This window comes from Megalops cyprinoides, chromosome 19 (assembly GCF_013368585.1).
Source record: "Megalops cyprinoides isolate fMegCyp1 chromosome 19, fMegCyp1.pri, whole genome shotgun sequence".
Taxonomy (NCBI): Eukaryota; Metazoa; Chordata; class Actinopteri; order Elopiformes; family Megalopidae; genus Megalops; species Megalops cyprinoides.
In genome coordinates, this window is record NC_050601.1 from 10,061,042 (window position 1) to 10,081,541 (window position 20,500).

Consider the following 20,500-nt stretch of genomic DNA (forward strand, 5'->3'; position numbering starts at 1 on the left):
AGTGCTTTAGGAAACAAACACTAGAATGCTGATGTAATGGAAAAGTGTTGAAGGCGGATACTGGAGCTGGTGATTCACTGGAAGCATATGCATGTTTTTGTTTTTTTATTGTGTGTTTGTTTTGAAGGTCTTGAGTTGCTTGGGGTGGGAGGTGGGATTGTAGGACAGAATGGCTTTTTGGGTAGGCTGTGGTTCTCATATTCATGGACCCTGGCTGTAAGACCTGACCACTGTTGACCCCACCAGAAATACCAAGGGAGAGACAAATTCAAATTCTCTAATAATCCACAGACAGAAATGAGTCTGTTTATGTACAATGCACATTAATGGGCATTTTAAAGACTACTCTTATAAGTAATACGTCATTCAACCATAAAAATATATTTATTAAATGCAAAAGATAAAGACCACGTTTCAATACAGAATATATCAAAATATACTGAAAGTGTTACAAAATATAGTAGCTACTCCTACTTTCATCAATGCTTTTTTTGTCATGTATTTGTCATGGATTTTACATTTTAAAACAGATAACTTGTTCATAGGAGTGTGCCTACAGAGGATACTAACACTTACACTGGCACAAAAATTTTCTTGCAATAGAGAGTCCATTTTGTTCTGTTCAGAGACATCATTAGGTGTGTTGCAGTAGTGCAGCTGTGTATGCAGAATCTATTTTAAGAATTTGAATTGTTTAGGCCTTTTTTGATACAGTGTGTGATCAGACTCACCAGCTCGAGGTCACTTCCTCTCTCTCGTTCTCTCTTTCTCTCTCCCTTTGACTGAGCAGTAGGCAGGTGGTGGAAGGTTGTGTTTATATGTGTGTGTGTGTGTGCGTGTGCATGTGCGAACCTGTTTTGTAAATGTTTGTTATATAAACCCCTCTTATCAGACAAGCTAACGATACCATCATGAGATGCAGTGGTATTCAGCTGGCAGGTCAAGCGGGAGTGGCTGGCATACAGCCAGTGAGTCCCAGCCGCTGTGCTGCCTCCAGACGATCTGAGCGAGGCACAGAATCATTTCTCTGCACTGCAGCACCATATCCCAGGAAATGAAAAAACTCATCTGCCTTCGTCTGACCTTGCTCCAGTCTGTACACACAGTGCTGCTTTGCCCTCTCAGACACACGCAAACTCATCCACAGTCTTTTCACTCTCTTTTATCTGATGGCTCCTGCTGTTGACTTTAAAACAAAGCCTGTCAACATGCCAACCTTTCCTCCTGCACTTATTCAGAATATTAAGAAGCTGAGAAGCATAACCTAACCATGCCCCATATAAACTAAAACTGCATTTCTTTTGTGCCATATTAAGCAGGGCAATACATTAATGTTAACATAACTTAGCTAGAATCTCATCTTGTAATAATCACTCGGAAAGGAAGTGTGCATCTGAATGTGAATATTTATGTGTGCATGGTAAAGAACACCAGATCAAATGTTTTGCTTGATTCATTGTATTGTTGCTTCCCTCAGTGGTTATTGACCACAGTTTAGAAATATGCTGTGCACAATCAGTACACAATATCTTCTACAGCCAGAAAACTCTGCAGTCTGCATCCTCTAGAGGAGACTCTGCCTTAGCCGTGCTTGTGGATTTTTACTACAAAATTTCTACAAATAGAACAGTGATACCAACCTAGAAAACACTCTACCAAGCCCAGAAATTGGTCAAGGTTCAATAGTTTGCAATAAAAAAAGTGGAAGACATGACAGGTTTGTCAAAAAAGGCTAGTCAATGAGATTTTTGTGATTTAGAAACTGGAAACAGTGGAGCCTAGAAAAGTTACTGTATGCTGACATGCTACTCCTTCAATTTCCATGGAAGAACCAGCACCTTTGCTGATGACATTATGTTCAGACTTAAGTACAGCGGGCTGAGCTGTATTCAGAGAAATGAGGAGTGCCATCCTGTTCAAGAGTCAAATCTCACTTCCTGTGGAAAGTCTGATCAGACTGGTATCTAAACAAGTCTTGTGCCAAAACACATACACAGCAATCAAATAGAATTTAGCTTCTTGTTGTCAGACTGCTTGCTGTTGTACTTCTCTATTATCCATAAATGGTAAAGATGTGTTTTTCAGCCTGACTTCATCTGAAATTGCTTTGCTTCAGGTAGCCTACTGAAGCAGATAGTATAAGATGACCATGACCATGAGTAAGTGTTAAAACTGTTCTAAAAGAACACATTCATAAGGCAAATTTTTGGGTGAGTGTGTATTTCTAATAAAATCTCACACAAATTAGACAAGCACACGAGAGGCAGAATTTCCCAGACTTCTGTAAATTACACCCTGGCGTGTTTTGAAGATTTATGACTGAAGGTTTTATGTGCCAGGTACCTGTGGCACAAATACTTCTGTAAATGTCCATGTAGCTGTGTGACCACTGGACCATCTCGCATTACTCAAAAGAAAAAAAAAAAAACCAGCAAAAAAGTTCAAAACACCAGGAGTTCAAGATATGTGGCGGAAGGCAACAAAATTTACAACTGTATCGTGTGACTCAAAACAAGACAATTTAAAACATCTCTACAAGGTTTTGACAGTTAAGCACAATAATAACCAACAAGTGGGCCACTATTCTAAGGGGCAGAATAATGAATAGGAGGCTATGGGAGCTGAAGTAAAAGAGGTCAGTATTACTTAGATAACCATGCAATGTGCCATTGATAAAAGCTAGTATCATGAAGGCAGAATGTTTGGAGGTGGAGACACCCAATCTGTGATCTTTCAGTGGGTTTTTAATACTGTTTATGTTGGTTGTTATGGCATCCTTGTTTCTTTACTGACTCTCACCCACTGCCTGCAGAGAGCATCCCCTCTATAGACATTTGTCCGATTTTTCTTCCCTTCTTAATGTAAATACTGAAGTCTAAAAGCATGGAGCTCATGAACATAGTGGTAAGCACTATGAAGACCTTACAATGTGCCCCTTCTCATCACACATTACTGTTTGTTTGCTGCAGTAATGTAATTTAAATCTTGTCATTTGCAGCTTGCAGGAAAATAAAGGGGGTTTTGGATTCTGAATATGAACAGAACATGTAAAAACATGCATACAATCATGAGCTGGAAAAACAAATGACTACAAAGCATAGCTACAAAAGTTTATTAATTCATATCCAGTACAGAAATTACATATGGTATCAGCAACCACGTGACCTTTACATGTACACTTGCAAAAAAAAATCCCAATTTTGTTCTTAGAATTTTAAATGCATAAAACAAAGGGACATTTGGAGCTGCTGATATTATCAGCTCCAGAACACCTCTTGGTGACACTGAGAACAGCTAATATATTTTTGAACATGCAAGCCAAAAGTGTCATACCAGCAAAGGCTGCTGCCAGCTTACATCATTTGTACTGCTTCAAGCTGCAGTACCTTTTCCATTTCTGTGTGGAATATTCATACAAATTCGGTTCATTCACATATTTAATGCATAAATGTCGTAGGTGAACTCAATGAAGAGATGGGAGTGCTTTTGGGTCTTTTACTCCACTCACTTCCTAATTCGGAACGGTATCCAGAAAACAGCCATAGCATCATATAAAAATAAATGATTTCCCTGTTATTTTCAGTTTCTCTCCAGAAATGCAGTTCTCTTACAAATGTAACATGACAAAACAGCAAACACGTAACTCTGTCAGGCATTCATTTAAAAAAAAGAAGTTGTGAGCAAAAGGATAAATGCACTTAAAATAATATGAAAAAAGATTATATTTTTCAGTACTTTCTAGGTAATGCAAAGAAAGAAATAACCTCATGTAATTCTATTTAAACACTATCTGCTACCAGAAGAGAACCTGCTCAGCTACCGAAAAAGGAAATGAAGAACCATCCGGATATTACTGTGCTTCTGCTTAATAGCAGCTGGCACTTCTGAAAATCCATCATGGGTGTCCTCATCACATGTGGCTTCATGGCAGGATCAAGCAACCAAAATTCACAGACAGAAAATAGCAGCTATTTTTGTGCACGTCGAAACAACTCCCTGGCAAGACACTGTCTCAGAGACAATGAATCAAAAATAAGCAACTCCAGAATGATCTAGCAAGGCAGGGAACAGTGAATTGTTCATTTTGGACATCACAAAGGTCTCAGACGATTTCTCACCAGCAAACACTCCTGATCCATTTCTCATGCGTGTGCCATGGACACATACTTGTATCATTTTGCGTCACACAAATTTTATTTTATACACGTCAGCACTCCATCCAGGACTCCTTCATATTTGCTTTGAGGCGAGTTATTTATGCATAACTCACAGAATAAATAATATTTTGTTAAATTTACAGTAGTTGTAGCTTCACATTATGGTAAGGCTCAGGCAAAATGTGTAAAAAAAAAAAAAAACAATGCAACAACACTGGTTCAAATGAACAAAAGGTTTCCTTAATCAAACTACGTTTGTTCAGTGCATGTGTTCAATTCATCCTTCACTCTAAAGCCAGGGGGCACTTCCAAAGTGCAATCCCTTTCTCAGCCTTCCTCAGAGTGCCGAACATAAAAAAGAGCTTATTAATATTGTTAACACTGTTCACCATAAAGACATTGTTACACATGATGAGTCTTGAGAGGGCTGCGTGGGGTGAAGTGTGGGGAAACCGGGGTCTCACTGTGTACGCGTGCGCTCGAGGCATCCTGACGCAGTTAACTGTGGCTTTCGGTGCCATTGGGTGTGAGCTTGGTCTTATGCTCGACGCGCGGGCCCTTGGCGGAGTACTGAACTAGCAGGAAGGGCTCCTTGGTCTCTCCGTCGCCAACGATGCTCTCCTCGTCCTCGGACTGGCCGATGCGCTGGAGCCGCAGGTAGCACCAGCACCCCAAGATTAGGGCGCCCAGTGCGGCGATGGCGATAAGGATGACAATGACCGTCACCACCCCGGTCGTGGGGCTGTGGTCCATTATGGACATGGCTGGGGTAGAGAGGTGACACGTGGCACGCGGCCTTGTGAAGCGCAGCTGCGTGGCGAAGTCTGGACTGTGATGTCACTGCCTCTTGCTCTTTTTCTTCTTACAGATTCAACTGTGAAACCTAGTGCAGACACAGGAAAATTCAGATAAGTTTAATTTTTACATGTATTCAAAACATTTGCATATTTAATACACTGCCAATAAAGGTGTGCTCAGAGTACTTAAGTCCTGTATATCATGTGAGTAAAATGCACAACTCAGTCTTATTTCATGATATTACCAACAGTGTGTTTCAGCCTAAATCAGTTCAGTGACCTTGCAAACAGGATGTCTATCACGACCAAGAAGGTTCACTGGTTTGACCACTACCCTTATTTTAATGAAGACATAAGCGCTTCTACTTGGTTTTCAGAACTAGAAAGAGGTGGACCGGAGGAAATGTCCTGTGACAACCTGCTAGGCCCTCTGGTCAGTGTAGACTACTGTGCTTTTACACCGCTATCCCACAGAATTTAGGATAAGCTCTGATCCTACCGGCAAGAGCCACCTGCCTCAAACCCAGCATTTGTTCTATTCTGACCCTGGTGATTTCTGTACCTCAAGAATATATAAATCACTACAAATGTTTTTACACAGTCTGCAAAAATATAATGAACACAGTTTTAAGAACAGAGCAGTATTTCTTCTCATTGTGTTTTATACAGCATTTTATACAACATCACGTTCCTGTGATTCAAAAATAGCAGATTCAGATGTCTGATGAGCGCAACCTCAATTCTAAAATGCTTCCATCTGTATTAGGTTAAGAACCAGTATTTTATCACTAATGGTTAAAAATAAAGTAGTGAAAAGACTTAAAATGCAGATCTAATTTTGCGCGAAATCTGCTGTGGTCCAATAAGTTACAGGTTTCAAAACATGTCAACCTTAACGGTTCTTTCTTGCATTACTGCTTTCATCATATCACCTGTTAATGTTTGAGAAAACCTCAACTTGGCATTTGGCTATAATAAACCTTAGGCGGATATATTGAGGACCAGGTTAATTCACCGAGGAAGGTGCCTTTCAATGAATAAAACCATTCAGAAATAAATCTTCGGTGACCGTGCATGCGGCGACCGCTCAATCCGCCTCGCTCGTGACTGTCTATATCAATTGATCCTTTCATTGAGACAGGTTATGCAACGCTGCTAGTGTCGTAAATAGCTGCGACTCTTCGCTGGCGAAGATATCGAGCCTTGCCAATGGCAGAAATCAGGTCCCTGAAACGCAATGACAATCCGTCCTGCTAAGAATACGACATAATACAATGGCAACAGTTGATGACAGTCGTCTAAACAATCCTCATTGGTGAGAAAACATTTTTTTTCACTGAACATACGAACCAGTCTAAAAATCATGCTCAACACTACATGCGTTACTGTCTACGAAACTTCTTTTCAAATATTCTGATAAATAATTCGATCAGAACCAATACTTTGACCAAGCGAGGCTGACTGATAAAAACACAAAATATTGTAATATTTTAGCTTCTACTCCTGCTAAATTACCTCATGTGTTATGGTAGGTAGTAACACAGACAGCCCCAAGCTCATTAAGATGTGTATGATAAAAAATAAAATTGTTAAAAAGGGTGATTTTCACCCTGTATGCTCTACAAATCGTTGGTACACTAATATTTCCAGCCAGATGCTCGTTTTCAGTTGTGAGCTAGGCTACTGAATGTTTTCATACTTATAAATGTAAGTAGGTACAAAGCAGAGGGTTTCTACAGAGGGTAACCTTGCTAAATTTAAGAAAATGAATCGTAAATTACGCAGTAAGTATTCTTATCCCACGAAGGAGAGAGTATCATGGCAACACAGAAACCACGGCCGAGGAAAAAACGAACGTACCCTAGGTAGTTGCCAAAAATCGGAGAAAAGGGCATGCTCGCTCCCAGTGATATTAAATAATGTTAATCAGACATATCGATTTGGCTACAGCTAATACGATTTCAAAATACTGTAGGATGCTTTGGGGCACCGCGTCTAACAAGACGTTACAGGACCTCTTTTTTTTGCAAATAAATTATGACTGGTTGCACCTATGCATCAACACTGGCAATGCCAATAAACCAACATGGATTGCACATAACGACGGTTATCAAAAATAATGAAATCGTATCACCACATTGACCAACAACTACCTAACTACCATTTAATCAAAAAGCAAGTCTTACAACAAATACGGTGAGTGTTAATATTCAGAAGCAAAAAAAATAATAATAAAAATAGAACTCTGCTGCAGTAACAAGCAAGGCAGTGAAAATGAAACGCTTACCATATATTTTTTTTCGAAACAGAAACGTTTTTAATGATGTATTTTTGTAGTGTACAATCTAACGGAATTTATAAATCCGTTATGTTTCCCAGCGTGGCTGCAATCCATGACATCCGTTAGATTTTAGTCCGAATGTAGGATTTCGCAGAATATAGAATGAGTCGCAATATAGTTTCCTACCCTTTCCCCGTCGTCCGTGCCGCCGCACATAAACGCTTTGTACGGGCTATCAGGAATAACACTGCCGAGAGGGCCTCAATTTCGCATCGCAGGAAATGAGGTCACGCATGTACAGATACCCCAGCCAGCCAATCAAATTAAAATAAAACGTTAACAACAACACACTGCACAGGCAGATAGGCTAACTGCAGTTCTTTTGAACTAGTTTAGGGGGAAAAAAATAACGCAAATGTCATTTCCTTCAAGTTTTCTGTCATACCTATGCAAATGTGATTTAAACACGGAATAAAATAAATACATTATTACTAAATGTGTTGTGAATCACATTTAGAAAATACACTGCAGTGACCAGCAAACCAACATAGTTTTCATAATAATTAACTGTTTATTTATCATCTAGTTTAAAAAGCGTTTTGATTAGCGAATATTCAAATTCAGATATTCCACTGTGTTTACACTTTGAGATTGATGACCTTAATGGGTTTGCCACTTTCATTGCTCACCTATTTCATTAGAATGGTTAAATGAAACACTCATAAAGGTACAATTTATTAGTAGTACTATGCACAACTGAATTATTTCTTTAAATGAATTAAAAGCAATTCTCACTTTAACAATATCTTTGGAGAACAGTAAGGTCATAAGGACGCAGAGTGCACAGACAGTGCTTACAGTGCATGTATTGTAGCACTTCTAGCCTGAGGCAAATCAGGTTGTCAGACCATAATATATTGTACTGTAATTTCTCCTAATGAAAACATAATGCTTTTTGACCTTGAGTTCACAGAATGTACCTTCTGAAAAGGGAAACAATTAATTCTGCACAAAAAAATTTAAAATACAGTGGTAGGTACAGTAGGTTTTGCTATTTATTTAACCTGCAAAAGATGGATGCAAAAGAAGGAAACAGTTACAGGTCAAGTAGGTTTCCAGAGCTTCTCAGGGGCTTAGCGAGGTTGACAAAGACAAAATTAAGTACCTTTTCATGAAACAAACAATCACCTGTACCTAAAATAGGATTATTTCACCAATATTTGCATAATATTGAGTTCCACAGTTCTATCATAGTATATGATCCACTCTTTCCATGTTCTGAACCCCCATTAGCAGGACACCAAAATCGAGGAATTAACAGCATAATTTAAATAAAAATTATTTTGTTGTCAGAATATGCATTCTGGCTCTGTTTACAACACCAATTTGGATGCTTGCAGAGGCTTTCATCACTGTTGAATTGAAAGGCAAAGATAGGAAAACTCTTTGCTAATGGATCTTTTTTCCTTTTAGTGCCTTTGATACACTACATGCTAGACCAAAATCACAATAAGATCCATGTAGAAGTTAATAAACAAATAGCCACAGAGGGATGAATGATACAGGTTTTTTTTTTTTTTTCCCTGCAGTTGTGCCTTGACTGTAGTCAGCATCTCAGCAACATCATGTAATGGTGGCTGTCTTCTACAGCCACAGTCTGTAGAATATACAGCACACAAATCAAGAGCTATAAGTCACCAGGGAAGATACATCACTCACATAAGACATAAAGTGGGGTGCAATAGCAGAGAGTAAGGCCCATAAACTGTAGTGAGAGTGGGAGGGGCACTGAGGTTGGAATAGATTGGCATAGGTAGTAATAAAGGAAGAATGAAACTGAATCTGAGGAAAGGTATTAACTGTAAACACCAAACTCATGTAATGAATAGAACATAGATAAGCCAGATCAAATTAATTTATGTGCAAGTATGTATTGCATGCTTACTATTGTATTCCTCATTCTATTATTGCAAATCTAAACTGAGCTCTGGGCTGCATGTATTGTATATATATTTATAGCAAGGATTGTGTTACATCTGTATCTGAGTTCAGGATGTCTGACCTTTGAGTGTACTGAGGTTAGCCAAATGCAACTTTGGTTGCCAAGGGTTACTGGGTGGTCCTGATTTTAGCACTGCAAATGGCAATATGCCCCAAGGTCTAATAAAAACACTATAAGCCTGGATGCTCTGTGATGTTTGCTGGTTGAGGCAAAAACATTTCAAAATAGGAAGTAGGATAGATTAGGAAGAGGTTTTGAATTCCAGTCTTATCCTTGAGGGAGATTTAATATTGAAACTATGAGGACGGTGCTATGAAAATCAAAATCTCATGTTAAGCTGTAATGGCAGAATAAGTCGCAGAAAATACAGGAACAGTGCTCTGGCTGCCCATTGGTTCCAAGGAAAATCATTAACATACATCAGCGATCACAATTTGTGAAATTGAAGAATTTCTCATCTTGGTTAATGACTTTCAACACAAGGCAGGCTCTGGTTTCCATGACAACTTTCACAGAGATAAGAAGAAATATTGAAATAGCTTGAGAAATGCAAACAGCGTAGGGCGGGAGTAATTTTGGAGGCCAAATCCTCTTTAGAACACATAATTCACTGTCCCGGTGCAATCTGAATCCTTCCTTGAACATCATTTTCGCTGTCTGCAGGGGCTGACTGAGTATAGCAGAGCACACAGAATGACCGATGCTCAAATTATACCTACAGACATACTGTGCGAGGCCCTCCGTGCCACTGTGTTTGATTCCAATGCCCATGGCCCCATGTCCAGTAATGTTGTGTCCCTCCACCCCCTTTCTGCTTGTCATCTCTCTGCTTCTCTCCTGGGGAGGGGCGGTAGCCGCTAGACTGGGGTCTGGGGCCCGTTGTGGAGGGCATGCCCTATGGAGCAGGATGGCTATGATAAGACAGCTCTTCAAAAGTGAAGAACAGAAGGCAAACAAGACTGAGGGGAGACAGTCAGCCTTCCTTTTCACTGTAAGAACCAAAGGTCGTCGGGCGAACTGGATAAAGTCCAATGAAGTGTTTTAAAGGAAAGCTGTGCATGGTTTGAAAGTATCGAGAAAATTGCCAGAGTGGATAACTTCAACAGCTGTTCTGGTTGTCAGATTTCTGCAGGTAAAAATTATGCTGGCTTCAGTTCACTGATTCTCAATCCTGCTCCTGGGGCCCCCCTGCTCTGCACGTTTTCCATCTTTCCCTGCTCTACCTACCTGACTGAACTCATCAGTGGCACTTTTGATTAGCTGAGCACTCCTGATTTCATCAAGCAGCAAGGATAGAAAGAAAATATGCAGGACAGGGGGGCTGCAGGAGTAGGAATGAGAAACATTGAATGTATGTATAGACTGAAATTTTCCTCAGTAGAGGACTTTACTGCAGAGGACTTTTATGACAAATAGGGCCTCTGTACAAGGTTAAGTAATTAAGCAGTTTTCCCTTTGATAATATAATATAATATAATATAATATAATATAATATACTGCTTTGCAATCAGTTGAAAACAAATTCAATTAATTCATGACCCAGTTAATAAATATTTTGTTGACCGAATAAAGCAAACAGCATTAATTCAAAGCCACTACTGTGTAACGCAACAATTCCAGCCCCCCACTTTCAGCAAGGAATAAGCCACAATTAGTGGGTGGAAACAGACAATTAGAAGAGTTTCCAGCTTGTGTTAATTATGGGTGAGTAGTCCACTGATGGTCCCCTCCACAACATTCCACTGAGGTAGCTGTGGCAGACATGGACAGGCTAATTAGAATTCATTCCAGTTAATTGTTTTGTGTGTCTTGTCCCCTACCTCATTATCAATTAATATAAATTAGATAACACACATTATAGTAGTCTATCCCTCATGAAAGACACAGGTGATGCAGTATTATTCACATGCTCTTCAGTTTGGATCCACATTAACCAAATATGCTCAGTGTAGAAATACTCTAATGTAATGGTGTATAGTTTTTTTTTGTCATAAAATAATGTGAGAAAGACTAAAGAAATATACCATGGGGGAAAGCAAGGGACCAATGCAGATCAATTTAATTTAAAATTTTAAAGATGAAAAAACTGAGCAGGTGTCAAGTTTTGAACACCTTAGAGAATATTCTATAGAAAGTTTACATTTTATGAAACAATTGAGAAAACCAGAATAAATATTTAAATTAAAAAATAAAATTTACCTTTTTAGAAATGAAAGTTCCAATGTCAGCAACTGTATACAGAGATTGTATTATCAACATCATTGTAGTTTAGTGCCCTGGTACACTAATCTTGAAATCCTGAAAACCAGACAAAACTGGCAAAAGTCTTCAGTCAATTCTGTAAAATAGCTGATATAAAATGACTTCAATATCAAGACTTGTGCAATCAACATTGCAAAGAAAATCCCTCCAAACTGCTGAGGATGGGTCACACTTACTTGGTCATATTAATTTAAGTATGCCAAATGGCCATCTACAGACCACTATACACTCATTTTGTAAAGAAAGCATTACATTACATTTACATTTATTCATTTAGCAGACGCTTTTATCCAAAGCGACGTACAAAAGTGCATATAGTGGGCAAACAGGCACAGACACAAGGGCAAGATGTGTACAGGGCATACAATGCAGATAGTGCTGAAACTGAGCGCAAGAGCGGTGTAGCGAGACAGAGCTAATCTGATCTAGGGGTACATATATCAAATACAATCATTGGACAAGGATTGAGCTGTCCAGAAATTTTGGTTGAAGCTGGATAATTGTGCTTCACTATACTGTATCTGAGCATTGTGTGCTATCTGTGTGACCTACTCTTTGGTCAGCAGTGAACAGAAACAAAACTAGGCACTAGTGGAAACATTTGAGAGCTGTGTAAAACTCAGTGAGTTGATAAAAACACATGCATCCCAAAAACAAACAGAAATATAGACACTGTTTCCAATAATACATTAATTTAAATGGAATATTTAAATAAGTGCTGTTTTACTGTGCAAAAACTGTGCAGATATCATCTTGGCAGTGTTAACTGGTCTTTTAACCTGATACGGGACCTTTTCAGTTCTTTGTTCTAATGAACAATCATGTAAAAACAACTTGTATATTTCAGAAGCCAAGTGCAGATTTAACTATTGATTTTCCCTAAGAACATAAATCCACAGTGAGTTGAAAAAGGACTCTTATTTTGCGTTTTGTGTGTGTGTGTGTGTGTGTGTCCATCCTACTATCTGTTGGCCCTCAGCCAAAGGCTTTTTTCCAGAAGATTCGTTGAAAGGGAATCGATGAGCTACATCTTACCAGCTGATTAAATGTTTATCTGGCACAACACCAATCTATATGTATATCGATCCACAAGGCTCTCCAGTGCATGGGTGCGACTCTGGAAAATGTTTAAATAACCTGTTTGCATTATTTTTCTAGGTATAAAGAGTATAGACAATCATGTAACTGAGATTCTGAGAGTTTGAATGTTTAGAATGGTTAATGGTCCCCTTGCTGCTTCCCATGTTTCACTTGCTCTAACAGGATGTCTGTCTGTTAACTAGCTGATTCAATCGTCTCGCTTACCTTTTATCTCTTTAATTCTTCATCTGTTTGTCTCTTTATCTATTCAACTCACCATGGCACCATGAGACTGTACTAATGTCACATCATGGTCATTACCCCCCAACTTCAGGTAATGGAGGTAATGTGAATCTACCAACACTGCAGCTAGCTAACAAGCAGCTGCTACATACTTATGCTTTTCACCACCCCTGAGAACCACCCTTAAGGAGGCTATCCAGTCATTTTACAGACAGGCAATGTCAGTGGTGCGCTGTAGGCACTGCGGTTCACAGCGTGAGAAGCACAGAGCTTCTCTGCAGGTTGTCCTCCCTCTCACTGCCTACATTCAACCTTCTTTCCTTTGGCAAGTTTCCATTGTGCGGCATTGACGGATGAGGCCCCTGCTGTGCTCATAAGCACCCTGTCCCATCATCATTCTAGAGGATGAGAGCGCTGTGAGAAGTGGAAGGGTTCTGTGAGCAATGAGCTTCAGTCTTAGCCATGATGATACTGCCATGACATGGTAGCCCTTGAGACTGCAAATCAGACAGGCCTAGTGCATGTCAAACCTCACAGGTGGCAGATGCAAGCCGAGTTTGTGACTTATTGACTTGTCGGCGTACTGTGGCGCACATAATATGCTGATTACTATCTACAGCAATATCAGGATGTAGTGGCAAATGTGCTAGATGTGCATGTGTATTTATGGTAGAGCTGCCTATTTTTATTGGCTCTCTTTCCTTTGGCTCGATATGTTGCGCATACTTACGAATCTATACGAATCCCCCCCCCCGCACACACACACACACCCACACCCAGCCAATGTAACACTTAGCACACATGAACATCATTTAACCCTACAATAATGAACAAATGAAATGCCTTCAAAGACATTGCGCTGAGGCACTGAATCTTGAAACAATTGTTTTTCCATGTTGTTCTTCACCTTACACTTTATTTGGCATTCAGATGACGTGAACTAAATCAGATAACAGGAGAGGAGAGCTCTCTCATTGGTTTCTTGGTTTCTTGGTTTCTACTCAAAAAGCACCAGCATGCAACATTTCATCAACTCAGGTTATAACATATGCTGTATATACTGTAACCTATGTAAGTCGCTTTGGATAAAAGCGTCTGCCAAATGAATAAATGTAAATGTAAATATGCTCTGCAGTGCCTTTGTCAACCACATGCGGTTTCCAGTTCTTGGCACCACACTGTAAGAACACAGAAGCTCTAAATACAGTTCAGAGAGGGGTAAAAAGACTGGTGTTGTGTATCAAACATATAAGGCATAATGAGAGATTTTACTAATTTAGTCTTTTTACAAAAGGAAGCTTGTGGGATTTGAATACATTTCAGCCGCTGAGTGATTTCAAGCTGAGTTCAGGCAGCAGAAGAGGAGAACATAGATGAACATTACTTACATTACATTACATTACATGCACGAAGTTGTTAATGCCTGAAATAACTTACCAGGACTTATGACATGGGCAGAGACAGCCAAGTGTCAAAGAGCAGGCCTGATATATGGCGTTAGATGTACTCTGGAGTCTAGACTGTGGTCTATTTGACCAGCCTAGATGGCTGATGGGGTCTTGCCATTAAACTTAAGTTGTATTTCAAGACATATCACAGTCCATCTGAAATCTACAATTGTGAGTGCACTGTGTTAAAATACTTCTGTATAAGTTAGCTAAGTGATTATAAATAGAACTCTCCTGGTTTATCCACAAGGCATAGACCCAGGATAAGAGCATGAAGAATGCGTGATCACGTGACGCAGAGCAATTTCATTGCATCAAGGACGAAGAAAAAACGGAAGTTATGTTCTGAATTCGTGTAAGTGTGCAGATCTTTCGTAATTTCGCCCAGGGGGAACTTTTAAGGCGGTGAAACGGTAAATTATAAGAAGCCTATTAAGAAGAACTTCCAAGGACTTAATTTATTCCACAATCTCAGGCGAAGAATCAAGTAACCAGGGGCAGGAAACTAGCTCGCCTACTTTCACTTTGGTTTGCCGATCTGTTCAAGCCAGCTAATTTTGCTACTTACCTAGCCTGCTTGCTAACGCCCCAGAACCTCCTGGACAAGAACAGGTCTGTAAGGCTGTTGCTCATTCTTCCAGTATGTGAATTAGCGAGACAGTCAGCTCAGGCATTAAACAAATAATCACAAAAAAACTCTTATACACTTAAGAAGTGTACCTCATGAACTACAAATTCTTAACGTTTTACTTTTCTGTTTGGGGTTCAAAGCAGCTTCGAATCTTTCAGGGATGTACGCTTGCTCGATTTGCAGTAATCGCGTCGGCCAAGTGACGCTATTACAGCCACATGGACGTAAAGTTAGTTACTGTTGCCACTCTTCTTAGATTCAGTCATGATTTGTGTGCTCTCTCGCCATATAGGCCTAGATAAAAGTGATTAATTGCAACCGAAAGTGAAAGCTCACTACGGAAGCCAACGAAGAAGCCATGAGATACGAGATTGAAAATAGTAAAGACCGCAACAAAGCTCAGTTACTACCGGCAAATGTAATGCTGGCAGTTACTTGTTTAAGACAGGTTTTTAAAATTATCTCGGTGTGTTGTTCAGATAGTAAAGAACCTGCGTTCTACACATACAGGAAGGTAATCTTAACTCTAATGAGAGTTTAGATCACAGTCTGAAGATGGGTGAATTGATTCATATCATAATACTTTATCAACAGGTGTTAGAATGAAAATAAAAAAGCAGAATGTTTAGCATAAATGTTTATTACTCCAGTATTATAGGCAAATATGTTAGGCTGGCATCGTGTTGAACAGGCAAACTAAGCACTCGTTTGTGGTTTTCCTTCACGTGGCTATTACCTGTTGTCTGTAGGCGACTTAGAAACAAATTAGCGTTGTGCCTACATGGGTCGTATTTGTTTATATATGCTTTTGTACAGTTACTCAATGTAAAATGAAATCCAGGATGGCCACATTCGAATAGGATACTTGCATAGCTAATTTAAGGGTGTTTCTCGTGATAGGACTGGCCTGACAGGATATTACAGCAGATGCAATTGCACGACTTGTCTGCAATCTCTTTAAACGTAGTCAGGTTACTCCTCTCCTCACCTCACTTCACTGGCTTCCTGTCATCACTTGCATCAATTTCAAAACCTTTGTGCTGGCATACAGGATAGTGAATGGGACAGCCCTCTCATACCTACAACCCCTCTTCAAACCTAATTTTCCCTCAAGATCGCTACATTCTGCATCTGACTGTCCTGACCTGACAGGGTCATTCTTCTCAGACACAGTCCCTGTTTGTACTGGTCCCTCAGTGGTGGAATGAACTCCCCACGGAGGTTAGGACAGCGGAATCAACGCAGACTGAGGACCTTCCTCTTCAGACTGCATCTCAATCCCACTTCAATACCCACCCCCCCAAACACCTCCTACCTCTAGTATTTTATTTTATGTGTAGTATTGTGATGTTTTTTGATTCTGTGTTCTAAGGACTGTTGTATTGTAGTATACTTGGCTTCTGTCAGATTAAACAAGTTAAGTTGTGGTAGGGCTTGAATAGTGTTATGATCACACTCACTGGTCCGGGAGTGTTGTTGCTGTTGTTCGTTTAAATTTGAATGGACACACTATTCTGTTGTGTTCTATTGTGACGGAAGTCACTCTGGATAAAAGTGTCTGCTAAATGCATGTAATGTAATGAAATAAAACCAGTTAGTTAACAATTTCTAATATCCAACCTTTCAAATAGGTATGCAAATACATATGTGTTAAAGTTGGGTATCAAATGTACTGTCTTTCAGGGAACTTTGCTTGAAAATCATTTTTTTTTTTTTTTTTTGAAAGTCAAATTTTTTTTCTGGATAAGAGCATCTGATAAATGACAAAATGTAAATGTTTATTGAGGAGTCCCGTCTCATTAAAACCACATGAACATGGATCTCTATGATACATTAATATTAAGCATTTGGGCATTTAGAATTCTCTTAAATATAAGAGCTAAGCATTTTGAAATCAGCTCAAGAAAAAGCCATCTCCTGCAATTAGGGCATGCATCTAATGAAACCATTTCCCTTTGGCTAATAAAATGGCAAGGCCTAACAAAATGGCCAGTTTGAATAAATTCAAGGTCTCATTGAGTTGCAAATGTAAAATAATACTAATGCGTTCCCTCTGTGGTTATTACCCCTTTCTTTACTATCCCACGTTAGTCCATCTGACGTGCATCCATCGGAGGCCTTTCAGCACCATGGCGAGCGCCCCTCCACTGGAGACAGCGGGACTAGTGGGGACTCCTCAGCCTCCCTCATATGAAGAAGCCATGATCCACCCATACCCTCAGTACCCGCCGGGTGCTGTGCCTGCCCCCCATGGCTATGCCATGGTCCCACAACAGCCATATCCAATGCAGGCACCTGTCCCACCCGTAACCAGCCCTGTGGGTAAGGATTGCTTTGCTGTCAGTAGCTTCAGATCTGTACTTTTGTTTTTATCTTCAGTTTTTTTTTTTCACCAAGTGTTTCACCTCTCTTTAACTCTGTGAAGTTCCATCCTATATGCCTAGTAGTCAGCGCTAATTTTTATGTTCGCCTCTTGTGTTATTGGTTAACCAGAATGTATCTGTAATTCAGATATAATTGAAATTTTATTAGATTTCTCTCCCCAGTCTGTCCCAACCCAAATTAAGTAGTCGGTTCATCCATATTTACCAGCTGTTGAAATCATTTTCGCATCATTGAGACCAACAGAAACTTGGAGCTGACTTATGTGGACTTCCCTCTGTATCAGCGGGCAGGCTTAAAAGGGAGTGAGGTCCCACGAGCATAATTCAGATTCATCTGTTGAGATGCAGAGGCGTTATTAGGCTTTCATGTTTCCTCAGTGTCTGTGCAGACCATTTACGTGCAGCCTGGCATGGTGTTCGGGGATCAGCCAGTGCAGACACGCTGCCCTGCATGCACACAGATTGTGGTGACTCGGCTGGAGTTCAACTCTGGCGTCATGGCCTGGCTCACCTGTGCGGCCCTCTCCATCTTTGGGTAAGTTCAATGCATGGCACCACGACACAGCTGCTTTAGAGAGCTAACGTACAGTCGTGGTGTTACGCGCACCTCTTACCACTTGGTTCCATGCATGGATAACCACTGTATGGTAGTTGCACGCAAGCATTTTCAACTACTGTCAGAATTGGTATTGTTTGGATTTGTCTCTTCCCAAAAAAAAAAGAAAACCTTGAACTGTCACAGTATAATGACATGCCATTTTTAAAAAACCGTCCTCGGGAAAGGAAAAAGTCTCTGTGACATATATAGTCTCTGTTGTTCCATGCTTTTTATAGGCTGTCTCTGCATGGTTTCTGGAATTTGATGCGTGTTACAGTCCTCCTCTTATGGGATTTAAATATTATTTGCAGAAAAATGTTATAACTTACATTGGATGTTTACTTCCACATGAACATATATGCTAGATATTTATTTCAGTGCTTTCGCCCAGCTGCTGTGTAATGTCAATGACAAATACTATGTAGCAGTGCTGGGCAGTTTTGTAGAGTAGTGGTGAAGGGACTGGACTTAAGCTCTGGACATTGCAGGTTCACATTGTTGTAGAGGCGCTAATGTATGGCTTTGAACAAAGTGGTTAATCCAGATCACTTCAGTAAATACCTGTTGATAATATGTAAAACTGGCAGCTATGTATAAAATAGAGAAGGCTGCATATGCACATAAGTACCGTGTCATGACATGTTAATCTTTCCACCCCCATATCTAGATGTATCTATGGATGTTGCCTGATTCCATTCTGCGTGGATGGCCTGAAGGATGTGACCCATCACTGCCCCAACTGCAACAGTGTCCTGGGCATATACAAGCGCCTGTGATGTCATGCAGTGCCCTTTAAGGATGTTGAAGCTGCCAGTACTAAGCACATTTGTCAGTCCAGACAACATCACTGAATAAATTGTAGAGGGTCCAGTAACCAATAAGTAAATGATAAGCATGTAAATCCTGATCCGTGACCCGCAAGATGACCAAGTAGCTCTAGATAATGAACAGTAAATGCACTATAATATAATAGCATTTTAGTATATACTATTTAAAGAATAGGCTTATTACCATCTAGAAAGTAGACAAATAGGTAAAGTACAGAAAAACATTTTCAGTATAGTTAGCATGTTAAATGTTAGCTGTATTGTGTTTCCCAAAATTATGCTCAGTGAAATAAGATAGGGAGTGCACTCCGTTTATAAAAAATAACTGATACAGGATTCTTATACATCTAGTGACTGCATATATTGATCGAAACATTGGAAGAGAAGCATTCCTGTACTGTTGCTGTTGTTTAAGCATTCTACTTGTAAGAATTAAGTAGTCTACTTATAATAAATCACTCAGGGCATAACGTGCCAAAAACAGCCATTCAGAATGTAGATAATGCTCATAACTTACAAAGTTGAGTAAATTGCCATACCATATAAAATATTTCTATAAAGGTGTTTAGTGTAGCTAGGGGCCTGGAAACCAGTCGACACAGATGAAAAAGGATGATTTGTGTCTTGGAAAATTGCAGCCTCGAATCTTATAGATATGTAACTGAGAAATCGGGCATTCTATAGTCAACAGTGTGTAACAAGATTCGAAAAGGCAGGGAAAGCATGATAAAGAATGGGGACAAAACGGATTGTGTACTGGTAAGGCCCCTGTAATTGAGGCAGCACTTGAAAAGTTGATCGGACTGACTGTGCTTTGAAATTGTAACTTACACAGCAGCAGCAGTTTGTAGTGACACAATCTAAACAAGTTAACATGAGGCGTAATTCTGTATTTAATAAAGTATTGTATTACAATACTGTACAAATATTTTAGTTCCTTTCTCAAAGAAGTGAAAAATGTTGATTAGTCTGCTTTTAAGAATCAGCCACTTTCAAGAATGAAATGATCGTTGATGGTTGTAATTCGTATACATGGAGCGCACTACATAACAAACAGGGTCATTTTTAAGTAAGTGTAAAATAGATATTATGGCACAGTAATGATGACATGACCAAATGATGACTGTCATGTTTTTCATCTTTAATGATCTGGGTTAACTGCACTGTGAAATTAAAGGGGCATGGCAAATAAAACAGGCTGCCATTAGAAGGTACTGTGGTGAATTCTGAATGTGAGAAACAGGATATACTGACATTTGTAGGTTAGAAAAATTATAACAGCTTTTATTTTTCTGTGGAGTGGGCCTTTCATGTAAAGCAAAATTTATACATATGGCTACTCACTTTGCATTGTATCCCACCAGGTCAATATTTTGTTGTTGTGTTGAACCTGCTTCTGTCTGCTGTGTGTTGGCATTCATATTTAAATTTATTTAGAAATATATATATATATATATAAATGTATATATATATTTGCTCTCTGAAAAAGAAGTGGCTTTATAATTTATGGCATTGTAATGCACTTTTGATGTTAGGCACTGTAACTGTATTAGCCGAACATAAAAAAAAATAATTCACTTTTTGAATTTTCATATTTTTAAAGGGCTAAGAGCAGCACAATCATTAAAAATTATGAAAAAGTCCAAATCAAATAAAATTCATAAGTTTAAATTGTGAATAATTATTCTTCCAAATGAATACCATTTAGTGTTTTATATTTTTTATTTTCTTTTTCTGCAGTATATACTCATGCCTTATATAGAAAGTTATGATAATGTTTGTCTAGGTCA

General features: G+C 39.3%; 2 protein-coding genes across 4 annotated transcripts; one reads left to right on the top strand and one right to left on the bottom strand.

The window, feature by feature from the left end:
- Positions 1–3,773: 3,773 nt before the first annotated feature.
- Positions 3,774–7,490, bottom strand: snn (stannin). Of its 2 annotated transcripts, none has more exons than XM_036553234.1 (2): positions 7,422–7,490; positions 3,774–5,040 (listed from the first exon to the last, which is right to left on the bottom strand). In XM_036553234.1, the coding sequence occupies exon 2, from the start codon at positions 4,917–4,919 to the stop codon at positions 4,656–4,658; it is 264 nt and encodes an 87-aa protein (XP_036409127.1). In that variant the 5' UTR covers positions 4,920–5,040; positions 7,422–7,490; the 3' UTR covers positions 3,774–4,655. The 2 variants fall into 2 exon arrangements, with proteins under 2 accessions (XP_036409127.1, XP_036409126.1); XM_036553233.1 differs by having other exon boundaries at positions 7,242–7,484.
- A 7,076-nt stretch (positions 7,491–14,566) lies between these two features.
- On the top strand, positions 14,567–20,115 carry litaf (lipopolysaccharide-induced TNF factor). Of its 2 annotated transcripts, none has more exons than XM_036553033.1 (4): positions 14,567–14,625; positions 16,993–17,223; positions 17,664–17,820; positions 18,551–20,115. In XM_036553033.1, exons 2-4 carry the CDS (start codon positions 17,031–17,033, stop codon positions 18,657–18,659), a joined length of 459 nt encoding a protein of 152 aa, XP_036408926.1. In that variant the 5' UTR covers positions 14,567–14,625; positions 16,993–17,030; the 3' UTR covers positions 18,660–20,115. The 2 variants fall into 2 exon arrangements, with proteins under 2 accessions (XP_036408926.1, XP_036408925.1); XM_036553032.1 differs by lacking the exon at positions 14,567–14,625 and adding an exon at positions 14,632–14,882.
- Positions 20,116–20,500: the final 385 nt, after the last annotated feature.